We start from the raw sequence: 23,030 nt of genomic DNA, 5'->3' as shown, positions 1-23,030 counted from the left end.
CACTCTACATCTGAATCAGCCAATTGGAAAGGTAAAAAGGTGGTGCAACAATAAAAGAGTTGACGTAGATCAACCACACTGTTACCAAATATACAACAAGTTCATGGGTGGAGTCGACAGACTTGACCAAAATGTTGGTAAATATAGAATTGGTATAAGGCTAAAGAGATGGTATTGGCAAATGAAGATGTTCCCCATAAATGTGTGTGCAAATAACGCATACCAATTGTACCGACTCTCACCAGCAGGTCAAGCTAAAGATTCCCACGATTTTTTGTCATTTACAAGATACATCGTACAAAGTTACCTAATTCTTGGCAAAGCATCATCATCTCTTTCAAAATCGATTGGAACTAAGTCATCTATGCCAGTCAAGAATAAACTGCCTGATTCGATAAGGCTCGATGGAAAGAATCACTATACAATCCGAAATGAAACTCAAATTCGGTGTCGTGAATGCCACAAGAATACTAAGTTTCGTTGCAGCAAATGTGGGGTGGGTTTACATCAACATTGCTCTCAATCTTTCCACACAATCAAATAATTTTTTTCTCTGATTGGTTCCTTTTTTCATTTGTTTGTTTCTTGATTTTGTTAAAATAATTTTGTGTATTTTCATTTCATAAATAAAAGAGCTCCAATGAAACATCATGTCTATTATTTCTCTACACATAGTCCATGGGCATATTTTCCCAACGCTCCATTTAAGGTGCGGTCCTGAAATTCAGTTTCAGTAAAACGCAAAAAAATAAAACTCATATTTTTGTCTAATTTAAGATCTACTTCTTTGATATACATAATAAAAATAACAATTATTTCTGAATTTTTTGCCTTGGGAAGATATGGGTTAAGTGCCCTCCTCTGCATTGTAATTAAGTTGTCATTATATTCAGTAAACTAATCGATCAATGATCACAGAATTATTACAAATGTAATAATTCCCTGTGAATTGTTTCATTTTGAAATGCCTGGTAAAACATTGGTAGAGATTATCTTATTTATATAATCCTACACATGAAAGTTTATGAAGATGTATAGATGAATATTGTTTACGCTTTGACGCAAAAACTATTGGATGGGTTTTGATGAAACTGCATAGATTGATGATTTGATGATACAGGCCTATTTGTCTCTGTACGATAACGGTGACCGTAGATATAAAGATAGTAGCACATTTTCTTACAATACTTAATATATTAAAGCATTATTCATTCTAAACTTATGTATTGGGAGTCAAGAGGTCGAAGGTCGTCTTTTTGTCCGCAGAATGAAAGTAAAACTGGTGTTCAAGCGACTGGAAAGTGTGAGCAAGGGAGACCTTTGAAGAGAAGGAGCTACAATAAATCAAAACTGGTTGCACTACAAAAGATCTTACCCCAGATTTAGCCTTAGAGCTGCACCTGCTGCACATTTCTCTCCGAAGAAGTCCGTTGGCAGCAAGTGCAGAATTACCCCCAGTGCTTTAGATGGAGTTGTCCGTAGGCATCCCGAGATTATAGCATGCATGCTAACCGTTGGACTTTACCTAGTACCTATTGGTGGATTCCCTTTTCTAGTACTGTCCACCAAACTAGTGACCCATAGAATAGTATGGGTCTAATGACCGTAATGTATAGCCAGTGAGCCATTTTCGGGTATAAGTGGGGATAATTTTTAAAAATTTTTATTTTCATTTCAATAGATGTATCAAGAGTTTTAAATCTGAAAATTATGATTCATAAATTAATTGATTGGCTAACGGCCTAGATGATTAATCCGAAAACAAGAAGAAAATAATAAAAATTTTCGGTATTCTAAGGTCATAAAGTCAAGTTCAATTTAAATAATAAATATGATGTGAATGTAGGTTCGATACACTCAGCAAAAATAATTCTTATCTATGGTACACACTTTTATGCGTAAACTTGCATATGTCTACCTTATAATTTAACAAAAAACTGAAATATTGACATGAACATTTTTTCGTTTGAAACATTACTTTTAATTTTCAAATGGCAGATTCATTTTTCGGGTTTGATACCTCTTTGAGTGTAAGTTTTTCAATCAATCAAATCAAATAAATTTTATAAATAGCCAACGAATGACACTTTGCATGAACTTTACTGACGTGTTCTAAAAAAAATCAAAAACAATTTATTATAAATTAAAAAACTGATTTATAGCGTGATGAAGAATGTCCCGGTGATCTAGAAGATTTAGATCATGATGAACAAGAGTATGATGCTTTAAATGATGAGACATTTGGTGATGATAATGAAACTAGTGCAGGTCCGTTGGATGATTGGGAAGCACAACATGAACAATTGGCCGAAATAGCAGAAAGTTCGAAAAAAAATCACACTCTAGGTATGGAAATTACCAATTCATCTTCCATGGACAGCATTTCCAATTGTAAACAAGTTTACACTATTTTTTGTTTTTGTTTTTTAGAAGAATCCTTAAATAAATTAGTTGATGATGACTTAATAAATGCATCGTCGAATCAAAATAATGTGGATATTTGGGCAAATATTGTAAAACCTCCAGATGTGACGCAAACATCCACACCACATACAAGTTCTCGAAATAAAGACTTGTCCAATAGTGCGTCTATGTTAATCAAATCTCTACCCGAAAATCATATAAATTCGGTTTTCAATCAACAGAAAAATGGTAAATTTGTCTTTTTTAATTTGAACTTTAGTGTGCAAATAAAATGTTTTCATTTTTTTTTTATGTAAGAAAGAAATTATTTAAGTTAAAAATTGAAATGACAGATTATGTAATTATTAATAATTGGATTTTAGATAATATTTTCAGGAAAATGAAATTGATCAGTTTTTATTTTTTCGTGATATAAGTTTTTAGAAAATCATACTTTTTCAGACCTTTTTTTGTATTATTATTATCCGTTAGTTTAGTGTTTTACATGTGGTTAACCCACGGATCTAGTAATTATAGTAGGGATGTGGTATAAAGTCCTACTTTAGACGAGAGGGGTGTATCACCCCGGGGGAAAAGCAATGTGCCTACTTTTGATTGGCTACGGCTCTCATTTGCGAGAAATTCAAATAGAACGATACTATTTCGTGTGTTTTAGATTTTAATATTTCTATATCCATGGATTTAGATTGTACCTCAAGCAATATGCCTGCTTTTGATTGGCTGCGGCTGTTCGCACTCTCAATTGCGGGAAAATTTAAATGGATAACGAATTCTACGTATGTTGTAGATTGGTCCGAGCGAAAAATCTTTTACCCTAAAGAAAAAAATGTATTTTTTTTTAAATAGAAATTAATTACAAATATAATATTTTTAACTAATTACCCTTGAATAAATTTCATGAATATTTGCTCCTATTATTTGCTCCAAAATTTTTACTAATTTATTTCAAATTCAATTCTAGGAGGTTTAACAAATGGACTGACTTTGCCAAAAAACGTTTGTACAGTTGAAGAATTAGAACGAGGTTTGCTGACAAATCGTAATAATGAAGTACCACCAAAGCCATCATTTCTGCCTAATTTCATGCCGGTATTAATATAAATAAAAATAAAAACAAATGGAAATAGATTAAAAATTATGATATTTTTCGTAGCCTAATCATCAAATGCAACCCCCACCGCGATTTCCACCTGGATTAAATTCAATGTTATTAAATCCACCGTATATGCCGCCGCCTGGTTTAGGAGCACAACATTCGCCAAATATATTTCGTTTTGTAACTCCACATCCATTATTAATGCAACATGGAGTATCATCTTCCGCACACAATATGTCAACCGGTGTTCCAAGACCTAGTATTAATATTCGACCAAATATGGGAGGAATACATCAAAAAAATACTCTTCTTCCAAATAGAAATTTTCCTGTAAGTTTTTATTATTATTATTATTATTATCGTCGAATTGATAATTTCTTGAGGTAAATGACCTTTTTAAATAACTGACATGGGTATAATTAGGCATCGGTACCTCAATAGGAATTGGCAACATACCTTAGGTCTTTTTTGAGCTTGATGGATAAACAGTGATGTTTATTTATATTATCGTTATTTTTTTACTTTTTAGTGCATTTTAATTTGTTTTGGAAAAATTTTTCTTTTGAAGTCGGTTTTCTTTTTGTTTAAAGTTTTTTTTATTTAAATGTATTTTATCTGGATGACCGAGCTTTGCTCGGTATTCTTAAAAAGACACAAATTTTATCATTAATAGAAGACCGTTTTAAATATCTCCACACAAATACCAATTTGAATGTCCCGGTAATGTATTCTATTTCATTAACTACGATATACACCAATAGATGTCAGGAAGAGTTATAATTTGCATTGCCGGTTTCAGTTTTTCATGAAAAGACGGATAAAACGACGTTTTTTTTAAATGAAACCTTGTTAGATCGACTTATCGCCCCAAAAAACCCCTACATACTCATTTTCATGAAAATCGTTGGAGCCATTTCCAAGATCGTTGATATATATATATATACAAGAATTGCTCGTTTAAATATATAAGATAGAGACTGTTGAGACAGAGTATTTCACACTAAATTGTTAAAAAATATGTTTTGATTGAGATGTTGGCAAGAAACGACTTGATCGCATTTTATTATTTAATCTTTATATATAATTTTGTTGAATGTCCTCTTGACAGCCTTCACCATATAAAATTATCTCAAAAATTAAAAAAATGCTGAAGCGCATGGAGCACACGTTTATTATTTTTTACATTTCTTATTGTTTTAAAAATTTAAAGCTTAATCATATCCGTTCAATTGAGATCCTCAAGCTTAATGATTTCCTTGACCATAAAACTAGAATAAACCTTAAAAGATACCTAGTTACGAATAAGCGACAAATATGCCCAAATCTTTTCAATGGCGGATGAGTCTAAAATTTCTATAATCAAATATTCTGTAAGAGTGACACCCGCAGACTTTTTCTGATCAAATTATATACCTACACTAGCTGATACTCGCCCACATTTCTGGGCAATCCCTGCTTTAAAAACAAAGACTATAACGTTAAAGCCCTCACTTATCCTCCTTTTTGTACACAATTTTATGGATTTTATTGAAAATGAAGTTTTGTCCAAGATACTCGCTGACATTATAACTTTCTAAAGATCCAATCATTAAATTAACTTGATTTTTATACTTTTCGGGCCAAAATTACCCCATCCACCGAGTTTCATCAAATTCCAAAACAAAAATTTTTTTGCGATTTTCTCGATTTTTTCAAATGGGTACCCCTTAAAAAAATTGCAAAAAATCGAGAAATTTTTTTATCTCCAATTTCGATAAAACTCAGTATATAAGGTAATTTTGACCCAAAAAGTACAAAAATCGGGTGCATTTGATGATTGGTCGAATAATTTTTGAGATACGGACTAAAATCGATCTAAATATCACGATATCTCAAAAACTCTGCATCCAATCATTAAATTAACCTGATTTTTATACTTTTTGGACCAAAATTACCCCATCCACCGAGTTTCATCAAATTCCAAAACAAAAATTTTTTTTGCTATTTTCTCGATTTTTAAATTTAAAGAAATTGCAAAAAAAGACCAGTCACCTTCCATTTATATATATATATATATATATATTAAAATTGAAGACTAATAATATAGGCGCATGTAAGCCAACTTCCACACTAGCGATTCTATTGTTTCATTCTTTGCTGGAATGTTGAACTTTTCACAATTAAAATACAAAAACGTTAGAATTTTATATTATTATGCTTTTGATTTTTCAACGTGTATTTTTCTTGTTGATAAAAAAAAAACTGGAATTTGAGTCAAAATAAATGAAATAGAAAGTTATTTAATCACTTCATTTTAGTCTAGTTTCGATGGAACAAATATTTGTAACTGCCGAAAAAATAATTATTTTTTATAATTTCGGGAAAAACAATCCCTTCTTAAATTAAAATTAATAAAAAAGTATTGCGAAAATAATAATAATAAAAACCGTTTGTAATTAACGATAGATGCATTGGTTTTAAGATATCTTTTACAAAATACATCATCTTAATATATTTTTGAAATTTGTATCTTTTGCAGTTACCGAATACAAATTTTAAAAATTTTCGACCGGATTTTCACACACAAAGTTTTCAACCATACAATCATATACGACCACCATTTCATCAAGAAAACAATGCTGCATTCCTTCAACAAAATGCAGGCCATCAACAAGGTCAGCGTCCTGGTGGTTTGAATGCAAATAACCGTAACAATAATTATCCGCAACATAATAATCCACATCAACAACAAATGCAACAGCAACAGAATCAAAGAGGGGAACCAGAGAATAAAGATGAATATGCTGGTTTGATGACAAATCGTGAAAAACAATGGTTGATTAATATACAGCTATTGCAATTAAATACGGGCACACCTTATTTTGATGATTTCTATTACACTGTTAGTATCATTTTAATTATTGGATTGAATAATAATAATAATAGTAATATACAATTTGTAAGCCATATCGTTAGCCATTTATGAAGTATATGAAGGAAGAAGTGTTCTTACGGACCTTATGTATAAAACAAAGAGAGATTGTATACATGAATCCAGCCAGGCAGACTCATCACTTGAAGTTCTTCGCAGTAGCCAATCATACACAGTAGCCTAACCATAACACACAGTACACATGCCTTCTTTGTTTTATAAATAAGAACGCCCATAAAAACTTTTCTTACTTCACATATTTTATATTTTGGATTCTTCAAGACTGTCCAAATGTTCTTCTGCACATTCAGAAGACATCATTTACCTTGGTTAATCTCCAATTAGATTGGATAGTTAAATAATTTATTTCGAATTTCTAGGTATTTGTGGATCGTCAAAATAAATTAGAAAAAGAAAACAGACCTACAACAAAACAAGATCAACATTCGAAAAATAATCGTTATCAAAATCATAATCGACATCAAAACCATCGAAAAGATGGTAAATATTATTTTTATTTATTATTCTAGGAAAACTGCCCCAACACATGTAATTAAATTATATGTCTTTTTCCCTTTAGATTATAATAAAGATGATCGAAACCATCGAGATCGAGATAATAATCCGACTCAAATACACAGAACATACACGCCGCTGCAGTTTGAAAATTCATTAGGAAAATTACAAGTAAGTACAATGTTTTTCTTTTTAAATTCTCCTGTTTATTTTTATTATATCATTTTTTTTTATACCCTGTGTATATGAATTACTACTCACTATATTTTGGTATAGATTTTCATAAAATCCACCTAATTAGTACACCGTTTTTAACCACCACAAGCCGATTATTGACCTTTAGGACATGAATATGGTAAACCTTTGATAGTGTCTGTAACAAAAAATTTGTTTTCAGTGTGGCTCGGTGACAGCACCTAGAAAAATAATCGATATGGATGTAGTATCACACGATAAAGAAACAGAATCAAATCAATTATCTTTAAGCATGCAACGTGATGTACGAAAAACCAAACAAACATTACTAGAATTGGAAACATTATTTGGCCTTGTGCTACGATTAGAAGATTTAAATAATCCATTAGCCATTGCCAATACATTAAAGCTAAGAGAAATCAAAGAGAAACAAAAGATACAACAATTAGAGACAGCTACCGTTGAAGAGAAGGAGGAAATTTTAAAACAATTACAAGACGATTCATTAGTTAAAAATGATAATAAAGAAGATTTATTAAATAAAATATTTAATGGTGTTTTAAATGATGATAAATTTAGTGGTTATGTTGGTGTTAGAAAAGGAAAGGTAAGTTAATGACAATCTTTAAATGCACTCTAGATCGGGAAAATTAGTTATTTGCTATTATTAAGTTGGATTAGAGTGGCTATCCTAGGTGGGACATAAATAGACTTAAGATCCGTCGGTATTACTAACTTAGATCCGTCGGTATTAAATACCACAACTTTTGGCTTAACCAAGTTTTCATTCCATTCCTAACTGGTGTTTATCTTTACTGAGAACTTGTTCCCGAAGTTAGAAGGGGGTAGAACGTCGACGGATCTTGGAAGTGAATACCTTCGTAAGATAAATGCATGACCTTAATGCGTCTCAGTTCAGTATAAGGCCAGATTTAGTCTGAGAGCCGCATCTGGTTCGCATTTCTTTCCAAAGAGGTTAGTTGGCAAGAGGTGCAGAATCACAGATTAGTATGACATCATGATTATTATTAGACATCCCTAGATTAGTATGGATGTTAACCGTTGGACTCTACCCAGTATTTTTTTTTTTTTTATTGAATTTTAAAAATTATATGTGAATTTCTTTTTAAGGTATTGTTATTACGACTTTTGCCGCATTTATGCAAGAATTACGCTGATAAGTATTTAGAAATATGGATGAAATTACTGGCATCAATTCCAGTTGCTGGTAAAAAAGATCAACTTACAGATAATATTCTTCCCCAATTTTTTCATTTTTTTGATAGGTAAGTCTAATTATTTACTTAAATATTTTTTCTTTATATTTTCGATTAACTGGAAAATAAGAAGATAAGATAAATTTGTCTCTTCTACGAAGAATTTGAACAATCATTATTGAAACTACTGTAGGGAATAAAGCATTTAAGGTTGCTATTCTCAAATGAGAATGCGCTTTCTTAAATTTCATAATTTTTTAGCAGAATTGACTTGGACGAACATCTAAAAAGAAAGTGTGCTTGGTATATGATTTTATTCTACACACAAAAAAATCATATTTTTCTTTAGAATTGCAACCTTTTAGACTTTATCCGGCTTTATTTCTTAGCTTAAACGGCCTTTCCATAATTAGTCTAAAATAAATTTTATATTTCAGGTTCGTAGATCAATTAAATATGGACAGTATATTAAAATTAACATCAGTTTTAACTGATATAATAAAAGAAGAAAATGCTCGTCTTATATCGCCCGAAAAAAGTTCACTTGGTTTAGTACTGTGTAATAAGGTAATAATTAAATAAAGTTTTACAAAAGAGTTATTCTATACCAATTCAATACGGTTGTAATTCCCATAATGGTTAGATTTTCTGAAGGTTCTTCAAACGGTACACCTAAAAGAGAATGTAGAAGGTTTCAAGTGAATTGATCCATTATTTTTTAACTAACGCAAAATTTGCATGTTTAATAATTATAATAATACATAAGAGGGGTACCGCTAATGGGTGCCTCCCACCACTCTTCTTAACTGTGCTTTAGTGAGTTTCAGGTGAGCACAGTCGAATGGCCTAGTACTGGTTATACACAGTTTGGCCTATCACATGCCTTACGCAAAGTCCCAGTAATAAGATGGACTTCTCGTAGCCATTCCTTGATTCGGTAAATTGCGGAGCATGTAGCTTTGGGGATGAATGAGTCAGGTGAAAGGGGTGGTTGAGACGACCAATCTGGTGCCAACGAATCCACTGCTTCATTCTCTTTAACATCGTTTCATCTTGACTCTATCGTATTTATATTTTGTCATTTAAAATCATTAATGGATTTAAATTTTAAATACGATTTTTGCGTATTATCTTATCAATATTTTTCTTAGATTAATTCGAAATTTCATAATAAGTTAAAATGATGAATTGACATAAAATAATTCAAAATAAAATGCACCAACACCATTAATTCGTAAAATTTCTACTTCCACAGTTTGGTATATCATGTATTACAAAGTTAATAGAACGTAGCGAAACATTATTTGCCACATTACAAGTAAACGAAGCAATGGAACAGTATCATCAATGGTATCATTTTTTATCATTAATATCAAAGGTCATCCAAAGTGTTGAACTCAAAATGGATATGCCAATGCAACCATTAGAGAATTGTGTTATGGAAACACATTTAAAACGTTCACGAATTATTGCACCAGATCAATATTCTATATTTTTAAACGTGTTTTGTATTAAACATACTGCTTAGAAATAACAACATTCAAAAACAGCCCCACAACAGAATGGTTTTGATACCATTTTTTTTTTTTTTTGTATATTTAGATTTGTCCTTTATTTTTTTGATCCTTTTTTGTTTTGTTATTATTGTTTTTTAAGTAAGAAAGAAGCTATTTGTAAAAAAAGACTTGCAATAGATAGAAAAAAATTTGTAAAAAAATATTATCCTTTTTGAGAAAGCTATGCGCGCATGTCTCCACTCTTTTTTCTCATTTCAATTTTACATTTTAGAGTACATTCGTTTTTTTGAGAGTCGTTTATGCTTAGTGACTTCACTCCTTGTATTTGTATAAAAATAATAATTGACGTTCGAAATTCGAAAAAAACTTTTTATTTTAAAATAATTTTTTCTATTTTGTAATTTTTGTTAACTGAATTGAATAAATTATTTTTACATTTAATATTTCTTATTCAATGATTAGAAATTTGAGCTTTGTGCGGCCAATATTACAATACGTATTTTAAAATTAAATGCTCACTTTACAAAATTTGCATAAAATAAATCTTGGATGAAGCTAAAGCTTCATTGCGATAGTAGAAAAATTACTTCTTTGCAAAATTCTAAGATATTAATGAATCGATTAAATATCGATCCCATATTGCTTGAAGTATTAATTTTATTGGAGTCGTAATGAAGTTTTAGTTTAAATTTGTTCGACCTCCTAGTTTAAACATTAACTTCTCGAGCAAACTCTTGAAAATTAGAGAAAGGGACTTTTTTTTGTTAAATATGGAATCAAAGAATGTAAAGAGAAATTTTAGTTAATCAAAATTATGTTTGTTCTTTTTAGCTACACTATTTTAAATACTAACCAATTAACTGTTTGTGTAAAAAAATGGAGAATTAATGCATTTTTTAAATAGGTTAATTTTAACAATTCGCCATTTTTAATTTATAAAGCGAACTGGTGCGTAAAATGTGGCTTAAAAAGAATAAACCTTTTGTTTCGTTCCTTATAGCCAATTAAATTTTGTAAAATATTATATTAATATTGTTAAACTGTTTTCGATTTAGTTTTATTTTTTAAAAAAAAATTAGTGAATGTTTGTTGTTAATTTGGTAATAAAATTTTCGTTATATTTTTGAAGGATTTAATAAAAAAAAGTATACAAATTTGGAAATTAAAAAAACTTTCAAACGAATATGAGTTAAATAAGGGATAATAATGTAATATAAGTTTAAGGAAATATCTGTTTGTCTACTTTTAATACTTCGTTAAGAAAGTCAAGAATCAGGATTGAAAGAATCCGATATTTTACGGTCAAGCAGTAAGAAAAGTTGAAAATTTCATTGGTGTTAACCAGAGCCGCTTTGCCCCAATAGAATGTCAAAAATATAACATCTTCCTCAAGTACGAACTTATTCTAGAAAAGGTAGAACCGGTTTTAATCGACAGATATTACAAAAAAAATATAGTCTGAAATTTAAATATGCTGGTACTGTCTGCTCGTATGATGAATTAAGTTTAAAAATCACATCCTTAACTAAACAAAGTCTTGTGATGAGTCATTTGGCTAATGAAATTCGAAACTATTCAGGGAGGAGGAAAGTGTGTGTTTGCAAGAGAAGCACGTGCCCGCAATAATCCTCAATTATCGTGAAAACAACCAAAAACAGAGATAAAATAATACAAAAATTGTCTCCGGTGTTTCGGTTCCCCCTTTATAATTTTATTTCAATGGCGCCTGTTATCAGCTGCCATACCTACGCTGTTTTTATAAGTGTGGTTTGTTAATAATTTCCTGTTTTAACCCCCGAGACCAACAGAGGAATGTTATAAGTTTGACCGCTCTGTGTTCCTGTCTGTCGCACCGTTTAAACGGGTGAACCGTTTTAAATGCGTTTTTATTTTTAAAGCAGGATTTCTAGTGATGGTTTTTATCAAAATCGGTTCAGCTGCTACAACCCTTGACGCAAAAAGAGATGTTTTATAAGATTTTGATTCTTTGTTTTTGGGTTGAAAGGTACCTTGACAGAGTGCTATGATCTATGTTACCAAGAAATCTGGGGATGGGGCGGTGGTGTTTTAAATTTTGTAAATTTCACTTTCAGTTTAAATATATGGAAAGTTGAATGCTTGATGTCCGGTTTATGGATACAAATTATATTTTCATTAAATGATGTAGATATGAGGCGCTAGTTTTTCATTATTAAAGAACTTTATTGTGATTTGATTAACAAATATGTGTGGGAAATCTTTATGCATCGTTAGAAAAAAAAAAACAGTTCGTGATGTAAATGTTTAAATTAGGGATATTATTTGTACATTTTATGAAAATTTTTCTCAAAAATTTTACGGACATAGAAACTTTATGTCGCTAGGGTAATTTTGGTTACAAAAATTTTCATATTATATTTTTAAATGTATTATCGTCGTCATACGCTTCTAAATAAAAATGGAAAAAGAAATGGCTCAATAAAATTAATTTAGTTATTTGTTTGATAATATTTTAATAAGTATTGTGCCTGCCATTTAGCTTTATTTTATGCCCTTTTTATTTTTTTGTGATCCATAAGCATTCAATGTTTTTGTTCCTGTTAAATGTTTAAATTACCAAGCACAAACGCGGATTTTGAAATCTTTTTGGAAAATGTTTACTTAAAAAAATCCGAAACTACTCATCTGATCGTCAAGAGGACCCGATTTTTTTATTTTATGGATGATAATTACTTTATGTACTGAGTTTTACCGAAATTAGAGACAAAAAATGTTTCCCGATTTTTTGAAATTTTCTTCAAATAAAAATAAGGAAATATAAACTTACAAATTATAAAAATCAAATGCATTTAACGATTTGCTTAGAGCTTTTGTGATATCGCGTAAATTATTGTGGGAAAACATTTTGAAGTAGCGTTAGGATTTTGTATTTTTTCCAAATTTAGGCAGTTTTCTAGCAGGTCCTCTTCTGACTATTGTTCTTGAAAGTCTCTCTGGAACAGGAACAAAAATATTGAGTCTTTGTGGATGGCTTTAATAGTCATAACCCTTTTAATTTAATGATTGTATATTGAAAACAAAATGATGTGAAAATTTGAAGAAAATTTTTTAATTTTTGCAAAAAATATTTATTTTTTCAAGTGATATTTTTTTAGATTTTTTGAAAATGATTGTAATAAACAAAAAAAAAAAAACTCTTACAAAACAAAACAAAAAAAAAACAATAACGTTAGTTTTTAATTTAATTTTATAATACGTTTTTATATTTAAAAAAATTAAAATAAAAAATGATATGATTCAGTAAAAAAGATTTTCGTAAATCTCGTGAAAAAAATTTAAAAATAAAAAAAAAACATTGCTTATTTATAATTTTGTAATGATGAATAAAATAATGCAGTGCAAACAATTTAATTATGTATAAAACAATTATGTACGACAAAACAACAATTTTGTTTAAAAAAATATTTTATGTAAATACTACAAATTGAAATAAATTTGTTTTATTAAAAAGTGAAATACGATCCTTTCATTTATAAGTGCGGACTTCATTTACGTGAGTTAAGATGGCTAAAGCGTAAGTTTGCCTGCTTAGATTTTGTACGTATAGCGAACACAAGAAGTAATTATTGTGATCGAATAATGTCAAAAACGCGATAAATTATCAATAATCGTATACGAAAGACTTGACCACAAATAACATTTTGTCCCGAATTTCGAATAAGGGGGTAGTATGACTTGTCGACTTCGACTCTAGTTCTCAAATGCGCGAAACACTCGAGAATTTAATGAGAGCAAAATATTTCACCTTGATACGACAAAATAGACCACTTCTGCCCTTAATAGCTTAGTGGAAAAAAATATGAACAGGAAATGGATGGAACAACAGGCGGCAGATAAGCCAAACCAATGATAGTTAACGCTAATTGATGTGCAATTTTTTAATGATTTTAGCGCAATGATTTGTTCTATCAGTCTGTATTTAATACAAGTCTATGGTATAGTAGCCACGAAATTACAAAGTGTACCAACTTAAAATATGTTATAAAACCGTGAATTTGACATGCAATTAGTAAGGAAAAACGTCAAATTTTCTTATATTTATTTAATAATAATAAAATAAATACCACAAATTAGTTAAGTTCCAATATATAAGTAATTAAGACAATTAATAGGTAAAACAATTAAAAATAATTCTTAATATCTTAATCAATCTTAAAATAACCTACCATATGGTAAATATTAAATTAGTTTAAATTTTTAAGTCGACGCAATGGTTGACGATAGTACACGTTCTACATTAAGTAAAATTCCATTATTAAAGACAAAAGCTGGGCCTAGGGATAAAGATTTATGGGTACAACGTCTTAAAGAAGAATATCAATCGTTAATAGCAGTAAGATATGCAATTTTTGTATTTAAGATAACTCTTAACTATACAAGACCCTAAAATTTTTAGTACGTACAAAGTAATAAAGCAGCTGATAATGATTGGTTTCGTTTGGAATCGAATAAAGAAGGTACGAGATGGTTTGGTAAATGTTGGTATATTCATGAATTGTTAAAATACGAATTCGATATCGAATTTGAGGTAAGAATATACTTAACTTTTCATATACAGAGATAGTTTTCCTTATCTTTAGCTTCCATGCTTGTAATATAACTTTACTTTGTTTGACAGATTCCAGTCATGTATCCAGTCACTGCCCCTGAATTAGCATTACCAGAATTAGATGGTAAAACAGCGAAAATGTATCGCGGAGGAAAAATTTGTTTAACAGATCATTTTAAACCATTATGGGCAAGGAATGTTCCCAAATTTGGTATTGCACATGCTCTTGCCTTAGGGGTAAATATTTATCGTAATCAACGGTTTAAAAAATAATAAATTAAATGAAATTTTTTGTATTACAGCTGGGTCCTTGGTTAGCAGTAGAAATACCCGATTTAATTGAAAAAGGAGTTATCACATATAAAGAAAAAGATGAAAAGAAATCATAACTTGAAAATATTTTTATTTTTTAAATTATGTCTATAAAAAATTTATATAAATATTTTATTTTTTATTATCGTTTAAATCAATTTCTAAATTTTTTTTCTCCTTAATTATTTCATCCAATCGATGTAGATCTTTTAATGAAATTTTTCCAGTACCACGTTCTAAAGGTTTCGGCTGTGATGCGTCTGGTTTCCAGCCTAACATATAAATTATCTAAAACAAAAATAAAATTGCAAACTTAGTACAAAAATAATAGTAGAAACTAATTCGACCCGTGTGAAATTCCGAAGTGCGTTACATGTGGCTAACGCGTGTTATCGACTAATCGACTCATCGTCGTTTGCGAGAATCGATTGTGTTTTCAAAAATCTAATCCTGATTTTTTTGAAACAAAATTGAAAAATAAAAATTACTTGAAATGTTGCAGGAACTTTGATATCCGTTGTTTCGGGGCTTTTAATACCATACAACTGTTGATAAATCGCTGCCGCGGCTAATTGCGTATCCCTACTTAGATGTAATGTTCGATTTCTAGCTGCATTATTTTCTCCCATACCTATAAACAAATTTTCAAGCTTTTTAGTAACAAATATTTGCTGTAACGACTTAACGTTAAAAGTGGAGTAAAAATTATTTATTATGTTTTTCAATGCTTGGCTCACTTCCGTAACATTCTATAAAATTTCAGTTACCTTTCAAATCCCACATCAGCTCAAAAATACTTGGATAATGTACAACGATTTCGTCTACATCAATTGTGAGCATTGTAAAACCAGCCTTTTGTAATAATCGACCTATATCTCGAATTTCTGTGAACGGCGAAATATGAGCAGATATTCCTCCTTTTCGTTCTAGCTCTGCTAACTGTAGTGATGAGCTAAAATTTATTACATTACATAGTTCATTTTTACAAGATTGTGATATTCTAGGCGTTAAATGATTTTATTTAATGGAATACGTAAAATCATCGAAATCATACTTCATATGGAAAAGTGAAATTAATGCATTATTAGTGGCGAATTTAGGGGGTGGCGAAGGAGCGATTGTCCACTGGGTTCTCGAAGTAGGGCACACAATTTGTATAAAAGGACACGAAGTTCATAAAGGAAGACTAAAAAAAGGGGGGAGACAAATTTTTAGGAAAGGGGACTACAAAGGAGGTATCAAGTTTATTAACGAAGGCTAAAAAAACACGTCAATATTTATAGATTTTGCTCACTGGGTCTTTTTCCTTAAATCCGCCACTTTAGCATTATCCATATTATTGATATATTAGCGCCTCAGAAATCATCTGATCTCGTATTTTTCATACCGTAATTCAAATAAAGTGTCCCCGCCAAATACAGCCGCCATGAAAACACCATCATTTTTTAAAGCTCTTAAAATATTGTGAAACGCTTGTGGTAAATTGTTAACCCAATGTAAACTAAGATTTGATATTACTAAGTCTAATGAATTTTCTTCAAACTAAAAATTTGTTTAAACCTGATTAATAAGCCGAAGAATGAAACGAAAATAAAAACTCTCTTACTTCAATAAATTCTTCATCTAAAACCTGTTCTTTAATTTCCGTAACATTTTCTTTGAAATTGCTAGCAATTTTTAAATTTGTATGGCTCATATCACATAAAATTAATTTCTCAACAGAATCAGGTAACAAATGTTTCGAAATAAAACCTCGATTACATCCTAATTAACATCAAAATTAATTAATTGAAGAAGTTTATAAAAATGACGGAAATTAAGAATATTGTACCAATATCTGCAGCGGTTTTAAACAATCGTTTAATATCTGAAACTCGATCGGCTAAACGAAAACCAACCTCATCTTTTAAATAATCGTACAATTCTACATTGTCAGCTTGAGCAGCTCTTTCACGCTGTAAATATTTTGCTTTCCGATCGAATACATTCATAATATATTCGTCGGAAAGTGTACTGAAATTTTTTCTTAGTTGCCATATTCGCGATTGTCGTAACATTTTTTATAATTTTTCGTAATATTGAAATTAAAAGTCAACTACAACACGTGACTTCTGTCAACAATCGCATAGTTTATAGCATAGAAAAAGATAGCTTAATAGGATCATCTAATCCAAAAAAGAATAAGGAATTGGGAAAATTCGGGAAATAAGCAGGAAGATATTCTAACAGACTTATATCAAATCCAGAGTTTATATCTCTATAGACTAAGATCAATCGGTTTCTGTACTAAACGCAGTTCTTAAGGCCCGTTCTCATAATTCAAGTTTAATTGACCGATTATACTTTATCAATAATTGAATACTACTTGAACAAGTTTTCCCAACTTTCTTTACACTTTTATATTTATGCTTTATAATTAAAGCAAATAATTTAAAGTTGTGAGTTGTCGAAAGCTGGAAAGCTTTGTTTTTCTCGTCATTCAAGACAGTAAAGCTTCTACAGCTATACAAAAAAATGAACTACTTGCTAAGATTCCTGTTAAGTTCAATAAAATTTCAGAAACTTAAGACTTTTGGAATATTTATTTTCCTTTTGGACTTCTGTAAATTAGGTATTTTTTATACCATGTATATGAAATATACATAGTATATTAAGTTTAGTCCCAAGTTTGTAACGCTTAAAAATATTGATGCTACGAACAAAATTTTGATCTACACGATTTTGAAATCATTTTAATTTGGTTTGTGTTTCATAATTTTTAAAAACTTCAGATATAATATTGGATGTAAAACATTCTAAAAAATATTTTTTCATTTCACGTTCTAGATTCGAATCTTACGTTAAGTGGATACAAATTTTTAGTGTGAGGAAGCCTTTAGTTAATAATGTTCTTACCGTGTGCCCTCTATGTGGCGACTACAACAAATATTCATAAATATGTCTATGGTTTCGTAAAAACTGACGCTTTGCTGCCCCATGTTATAAAATTATTAAAACAGCAACAGTTATGAAAATGGCGGATGGGCCTGATATTGACTTATACGCTGACGATATTGAACAAGATTTTGCTCAGGTATGTACAATTTACAAATAAATAATTCTGTACAAGGAATACGTTTTAAATTTTCATAAATATTTGCATATATGAAATCAATTAGATTCCATGACCGGCATTTTGTGTACATAGTATCTCGTAATGCCATGAAAGTTCACTATGTACATATTATTGATTTTATCTTTTATTTTTGTATATTAGGATGAATTCACTGGCGAAGATGTTGACTTATACGATGATGTGATAGCTGCAACTCCTAGTGGAGGTCAAGATGATGGTGTAGAAGCAAATCATCCACATTCTGGTCCACCACCGGCCGGTGGTGAAGATACAAATGGCGCTCCACCATACCATCAACTTGGTAACAATATACAACCAAATACGATTGGTCGAAGGTATCAATTATACATTGGAAATTTATCGTGGGTATGTCCAAAATATTTAATTTTTTTGTTAAAATAATTTTTTTTAGTAAGATAAGATGTTTATTAAAAAATTTACGACGTTCTTGAAATTTTATTGTACACATTTTAATTAATGCTAAAATTTCAGTGGACAACCGATCAAGAAATAACAGACGCCGTTGCCGAAATTGGTGTCACTGATTTTATGGAGGTAAAATTTTTTGAAAATCGTGCTAATGGTCAGTCTAAGGGTTTTTGTGTAATATCTTTGGGATCTGAACCAAGTATGCGATTATGTATGGAACACTTACCAAAGAAAGAACTCCACGGACAAATTCCTGTTGTAACCTTACCTACAAAACAAGCATTAAATCAATTTGAAAGTCAGTCTAAAACTCGACTTTCTACCCCTAATCCCGGCCCCAGGGGTCCACACCCCGGGGCCGTTCCAACTCACCAAAATCCTAATATTCCTCCAGGTCCTCACCAACAAAACCCGAATGCCCAGCGGATGATGATGGGACCACCACAAGATGTACGAGGTCCAGTTCCACCACCTGGTATGCCACCAGGAGGAATGGGTGGACCACCACCAAGAATGCAAGGGCCGCCAATGCAAGGACCTCCTCCAGGACAAATTATGCCACCGAATCAAGGACCTCCAAGATTTCCACAACAACAATGGAATCCTAATGGTCCTCGACCAAATGGTCCACCAAGACCACCGGGTCCGCCTCAGGGTCCACCACAAGGTCCACCTCAACATCGTCCAGGAATGGTATGTAATCTTCGATTTCCTTAAGGTCGTATATTTTCAATTTTCCATTTTACAGATCCTGCTATTTCCTTACAAGAACCTTCTGAAAATATCCGACCTTAATATTCTATTTTTATTAAATTGTTATTAATAGCCTTTCCAGGGAAATCTTCAGGGAACAAATTTGACTATTCACCTTAATTCAAGACCGCGTCCGGAATGGAATCGTCCACCGATGCATCAATTTCCACCTCATGGACAAGCTCCACCACATATGCAAGGACCACCTCGAGGTCCTCCAATGGGAGGTCCACCACGTGGACCACCAATGGGTGGTCCTCCACCGGTACCTCATGGACCACCACAAGGCCCACCTCAAGGACCTCATGTTGCTCCAGCACCGCATGTTAATCCAGCATTCTTCCAACCAGGTAATTTTTTTAAGATCAAATATTCTGTGCCGAGATAGACTTTCGCTAATTTTGAAATTATATTCGAGTATTTTTCAATAAATGTACATAAAATTGAAATTTCTAGGATTAACAAAAATTGTAGAAAATAATTTTAACAAAGTAGCTATCATAGAATGCCCCTTTCTGAACCCATATTTTGTTTTTAATATTTTTGCTTCAGCATTTGTTACACCCGGTTTACAAGTTGTTACTATTTGGGATACAGAACAGTATTTGGAACATATTTTTATGACAATGAATGTAACTTTTATTGAAATAATTTATTTTAGGTGGAGGGCCACCGCATCAACAAGGAATGCAACATCCAGGAGCCCCACAACAACATGGGCCGCCATTGGGACCACCTCATGGTCCTCCAATTGGAATTCCACATGGAGCTACAAATGGACCACCACACGGACCTCCACATGGATACGGACCTCCAACTGGGGTAATTATATATTTTTACCCGGGAATTATTGTGATGTATCAGATATCAGTACAACCTTAATAATTCCGAATTTTAAACTGTTTGGCAATTCATATCAAAATAATAAACCATTATTTCTTACTTCCAGCAATCTCCTTACGGAGCACCCACTGGTCCCGAACATCGTGGTGAAACAACAACGGTTTCTGAACAAGAATTCGAGGATATTATGGGACGTAATAGAACAGTTTCCAGTTCAGCAATAGCACGTGCAGTGTCCGATGCCGCTGCGGGAGATTATGCCGGCGCGATAGAAACACTTGTCACCGCTATATCACTAATCAAACAATCGAAAGTAGCTAACGACGATCGCTGTAAAATATTGATTAGCTCCTTACAAGATACATTGCATGGCGTGGAAGCGAAAAGTTATGGTTCTGGGCGACGTGATAGGTCCAGGTCACGTGATCGCTCACATCGTCGACGTGATCGACGTGAACGATCTGCTTCGAGGTATCGAGAGCGTAGTAGAGATCGTGAACGAGAACGTGATCGTGATCGTGAACGTTATTATGGTGAAAGTTATAATCGAGAAGGTCGAGAACCTAGAGAAAGATCACGCAGCCGTGGTGAACGAGAAAGAGAACGTGATTATAGAGACAGAAGCCCTGAAGATAGGTAAGATGTCTTTATTTTTTTTAAAGGAACCATCCAGAAATTGTGATATTTTTATTACCTCCAGTAGTTGTGGGTTTATTAAGTCATTTTTATTTTGAAAAATTACCCTAGTTTACAAAATAAAATGAAAGTCATGTACTTCCAGTGAACTTCATACCCTGTTTATTTAGTGGTCATAACTAAATCCATACATATAGTGTGTCCTCGGATAGAGGTAACTATACTTGTAAATTTTCTTATTTTGCAATTTAAGAAAAAAAGCCATTCTTTATAAGTATTTTTGGTTGTCGAAATTGTAACTACTGGATTCGGGTCTTCTTCTGATTTTAATTAGTACGAATTATTATCGCCAGTTGGCGAGTTGCACCTCCCAGTTATCAATAGCGAAACTCTTCTATTTTTGCGTTGAATTTATGCTGAAGTTTTTTTGATTCGCGAAAGGAATGCTTCGAACGAAAGATGTTTGGTTTTTTATAAGCAATAACTTTAAAGTTTTCTTCTAAATTTTGGCTTAATATAATTTAAAGATCTAATTTAAAAATCAATTCTTTTAAAGAGCCGTACGCCCAAGAAACAAATCACCACCAGAAACACCGGAAGTACCAGCAGAAGCACCTCCATCAAAATCACGAAATTATTACGAAGAACGTTATCGTGAACGTGGTGATCGGGAACGCGAACGAGAACGTGATCGAGATGCTGGCACACGAAGAGAATCAGATCGTGATAGAGAACGTGATCGAGAGAGGGATACACATCGTTCCCGTCATTAAAATTCGTTAATGAATTTTCTATTAATAGAAAATAATTGCATTTGTTTTCATTTTTCCAAATGAAAATTTTCAAAATACTTTCCCCCCTCGATAGGTTTTATCTTTTGAGTGTTCTAATTTTCATTCATATACATATATTTGATTCTTAACTATGTATAAACATTTCCATTTGTTTTTCATTTTTTCTTCGATGAAAAATATACTTCACAAATTTTATTTGTAGGACTTAGCTGATTTGATCATGCGTATTATATAAATAATATATTGTATTTGTATTTAGACCCTTGTGCATTTATCAAAATAAGATTTTTTTATTAGGTCGTTTTTTAAAGTCGATAAAATTTATCGATACCAGTCAAGGGCAAAACTTTAGGTTTACACTGAGAGCATGCTTAGTCTGTAACTTTTAACTTGACATATTTTTTGTTTTTTTAAACACACATAATTTTGATTTTATTTTATTATCTTCATTTTTAACACCTAGCTTTAGTAGGGACTGATACTTGAGAAGAGATTAAATGAAAACATTTCCAGGGCCTAGTCAGTTAATATAAATTTGGATCATGTTGAATAATAGCCTTTTCAACAGATATCTAAACTTAAAACGTACTTCACACCCTTTAATGTTCGAACTTTTAGAAATGTTAGAAAACTAGCCTTGCCTGCTTGGATTTTGATATTATTTAATTGCAATTTTAAAAGTAAAAAAAGTATTAAGATTTAAGGGATCGGTCAGATGTAATGTTTCTCGAGAGTTATTAAAAAGATGGTATTAAACTACGAAAAATTAATTCAGTAATATTGAAGTTTTAAATCCAGGAAAAACCTGATAAAACCGAAAAACTGATTTATATTGGAAACCGAAGCAAGCTTATCTTTATCATTTTTCAAGTTTTTAAGATCGACGCAGACCATTTACTATTCATCTTAGTACCTACTGTGTAACTATTTTGTGATGATTTTTCGCTATCGTTAGAGGCATAGTTTAGACAATGATTGTTATCATCATCTAAATTTAACTTCCAACGATAGTTTTAGCGTTTGTCATCACAGAGTAACCACAAGATATATGTACTGGTAGAGGCGGATTAAGAGTTTTGAAATATTTTGAGAGATATAAAATATTCTGATTTAAAAAAACTATGTTATTAAATATATCAAATGAAAGGGTTGTTTGATGATCCTACAACTTCAAGCATCTACAATCGTAGAGGTGTAACTGACAAAGGTCATACCTAAAATTATGCCGACACTAAAAATTTTTACTTATTTTGATATATGTGCGATTAATTTAGATTTTGTGGAATCACCTTTAAACAAATCAAAAATTGTCATGCATTATTATATTATAAACAAGAGAAAAAAAAACATTTATTTGTAATCCCGCAGCTTGAAATCTGACAGAAGAAAGAAGATGAAAGAAGATTGTAATAATTATATTAAAACCAAGTTGCAAAAAACCAACATTTCAGTATTTTATTTATATATAAATTATGTCTTACAACCTGTTTTTTTAAATTTTTTTATTTTTATTGTAAAAAAAAACGACCGAATTTTATTTGTTTTTTTAAACTACAACTACTGTTCTTATTATAAATTTTTTATAATTCTATGTTTTAATTTAATTTTATAATTGAATATTTGAAAAAAAAAAAAACAACAAAAATTGAAACGAATCTGTGATATTTACCATTTAAAAAAAATA

At 31.2% G+C, this 23,030-nt stretch overlaps 4 protein-coding genes across 5 annotated transcripts; 3 read left to right on the top strand and 1 right to left on the bottom strand.

Moving 5' to 3' along the window:
- Positions 1-1,893: 1,893 nt before the first annotated feature.
- Positions 1,894-9,999, top strand: LOC123298506 (protein PAT1 homolog 1). Its single transcript, XM_044880534.1, has 12 exons — positions 1,894-2,030; positions 2,163-2,346; positions 2,431-2,652; positions 3,386-3,513; positions 3,578-3,850; positions 6,039-6,401; positions 6,812-6,932; positions 7,012-7,118; positions 7,345-7,749; positions 8,274-8,428; positions 8,797-8,926; positions 9,615-9,999. Exons 1-12 carry the CDS (start codon positions 1,992-1,994, stop codon positions 9,885-9,887), a joined length of 2,400 nt encoding a protein of 799 aa, XP_044736469.1. The 5' UTR covers positions 1,894-1,991; the 3' UTR covers positions 9,888-9,999.
- A 3,996-nt stretch (positions 10,000-13,995) lies between these two features.
- On the top strand, positions 13,996-14,876 carry LOC123298535 (ubiquitin-fold modifier-conjugating enzyme 1). Its single transcript, XM_044880565.1, has 5 exons — positions 13,996-14,027; positions 14,118-14,248; positions 14,312-14,443; positions 14,534-14,701; positions 14,767-14,876. The coding sequence occupies exons 2-5, from the start codon at positions 14,126-14,128 to the stop codon at positions 14,851-14,853; spliced, it is 510 nt and encodes a 169-aa protein (XP_044736500.1). The 5' UTR covers positions 13,996-14,027; positions 14,118-14,125; the 3' UTR covers positions 14,854-14,876.
- Positions 14,877-14,929: 53 nt separating this feature from the next.
- On the bottom strand, positions 14,930-16,887 carry LOC123298521 (arginine-hydroxylase NDUFAF5, mitochondrial; the record flags this gene model as incomplete). The annotated part of the gene is made up of 6 exons (XM_044880550.1): positions 16,608-16,887; positions 16,383-16,540; positions 16,164-16,318; positions 15,544-15,728; positions 15,265-15,407; positions 14,930-15,064 (listed from the first exon to the last, which is right to left on the bottom strand). Coding segments are annotated over exons 1-6 (1,002 nt in total), but the record flags the coding sequence as incomplete, so codon positions are not given.
- Positions 16,888-17,719: 832 nt separating this feature from the next.
- Positions 17,720-22,820, top strand: LOC123298508 (cleavage and polyadenylation specificity factor subunit 6). 2 transcript variants are annotated; one of them, XM_044880537.1, is made up of 7 exons: positions 17,720-17,849; positions 18,033-18,257; positions 18,384-19,013; positions 19,156-19,423; positions 19,735-19,895; positions 20,023-20,552; positions 21,109-22,820. In XM_044880537.1, exons 1-7 carry the CDS (start codon positions 17,784-17,786, stop codon positions 21,323-21,325), a joined length of 2,097 nt encoding a protein of 698 aa, XP_044736472.1. In that variant the 5' UTR covers positions 17,720-17,783; the 3' UTR covers positions 21,326-22,820. The 2 variants fall into 2 exon arrangements, with proteins under 2 accessions (XP_044736472.1, XP_044736471.1); XM_044880536.1 differs by having other exon boundaries at positions 19,147-19,423; positions 21,109-22,815.
- The last annotated feature ends 210 nt before the right edge of the window (positions 22,821-23,030 follow it).

Source organism: Chrysoperla carnea, chromosome 4 (assembly GCF_905475395.1).
Source record: "Chrysoperla carnea chromosome 4, inChrCarn1.1, whole genome shotgun sequence".
In the NCBI taxonomy this organism is placed as follows: Eukaryota; Metazoa; Arthropoda; class Insecta; order Neuroptera; family Chrysopidae; genus Chrysoperla; species Chrysoperla carnea.
This window is presented reverse-complemented; position numbering and strand designations above follow the sequence as displayed.

Coding starts and splice junctions, on each gene's coding strand:
- LOC123298506 (XM_044880534.1), top strand. CDS start 1,992: ATGGCAGATTCATTTTTCGGGTTTGATACCTCTTTGAGT. Junction 3,851..6,038: donor TTCCAAATAGAAATTTTCCT/GTAAGTTTTTAT, acceptor TATCTTTTGCAG/TTACCGAATACAAATTTTAA. Junction 6,933..7,011: donor TCAAAACCATCGAAAAGATG/GTAAATATTATT, acceptor TTTTCCCTTTAG/ATTATAATAAAGATGATCGA.
- LOC123298535 (XM_044880565.1), top strand. CDS start 14,126: ATGGTTGACGATAGTACACGTTCTACATTAAGTAAAATTCCATTATTA. Junction 14,249..14,311: donor AATATCAATCGTTAATAGCA/GTAAGATATGCA, acceptor TAAAATTTTTAG/TACGTACAAAGTAATAAAGC. Junction 14,444..14,533: donor AATTCGATATCGAATTTGAG/GTAAGAATATAC, acceptor TTTGTTTGACAG/ATTCCAGTCATGTATCCAGT.
- LOC123298508 (XM_044880536.1), top strand. CDS start 17,784: ATGAAAATGGCGGATGGGCCTGATATTGACTTATACGCTGACGATATT. Junction 17,850..18,032: donor TTGAACAAGATTTTGCTCAG/GTATGTACAATT, acceptor TTTGTATATTAG/GATGAATTCACTGGCGAAGA. Junction 19,014..19,146: donor CTCAACATCGTCCAGGAATG/GTATGTAATCTT, acceptor TGTTATTAATAG/CCTTTCCAGGGAAATCTTCA.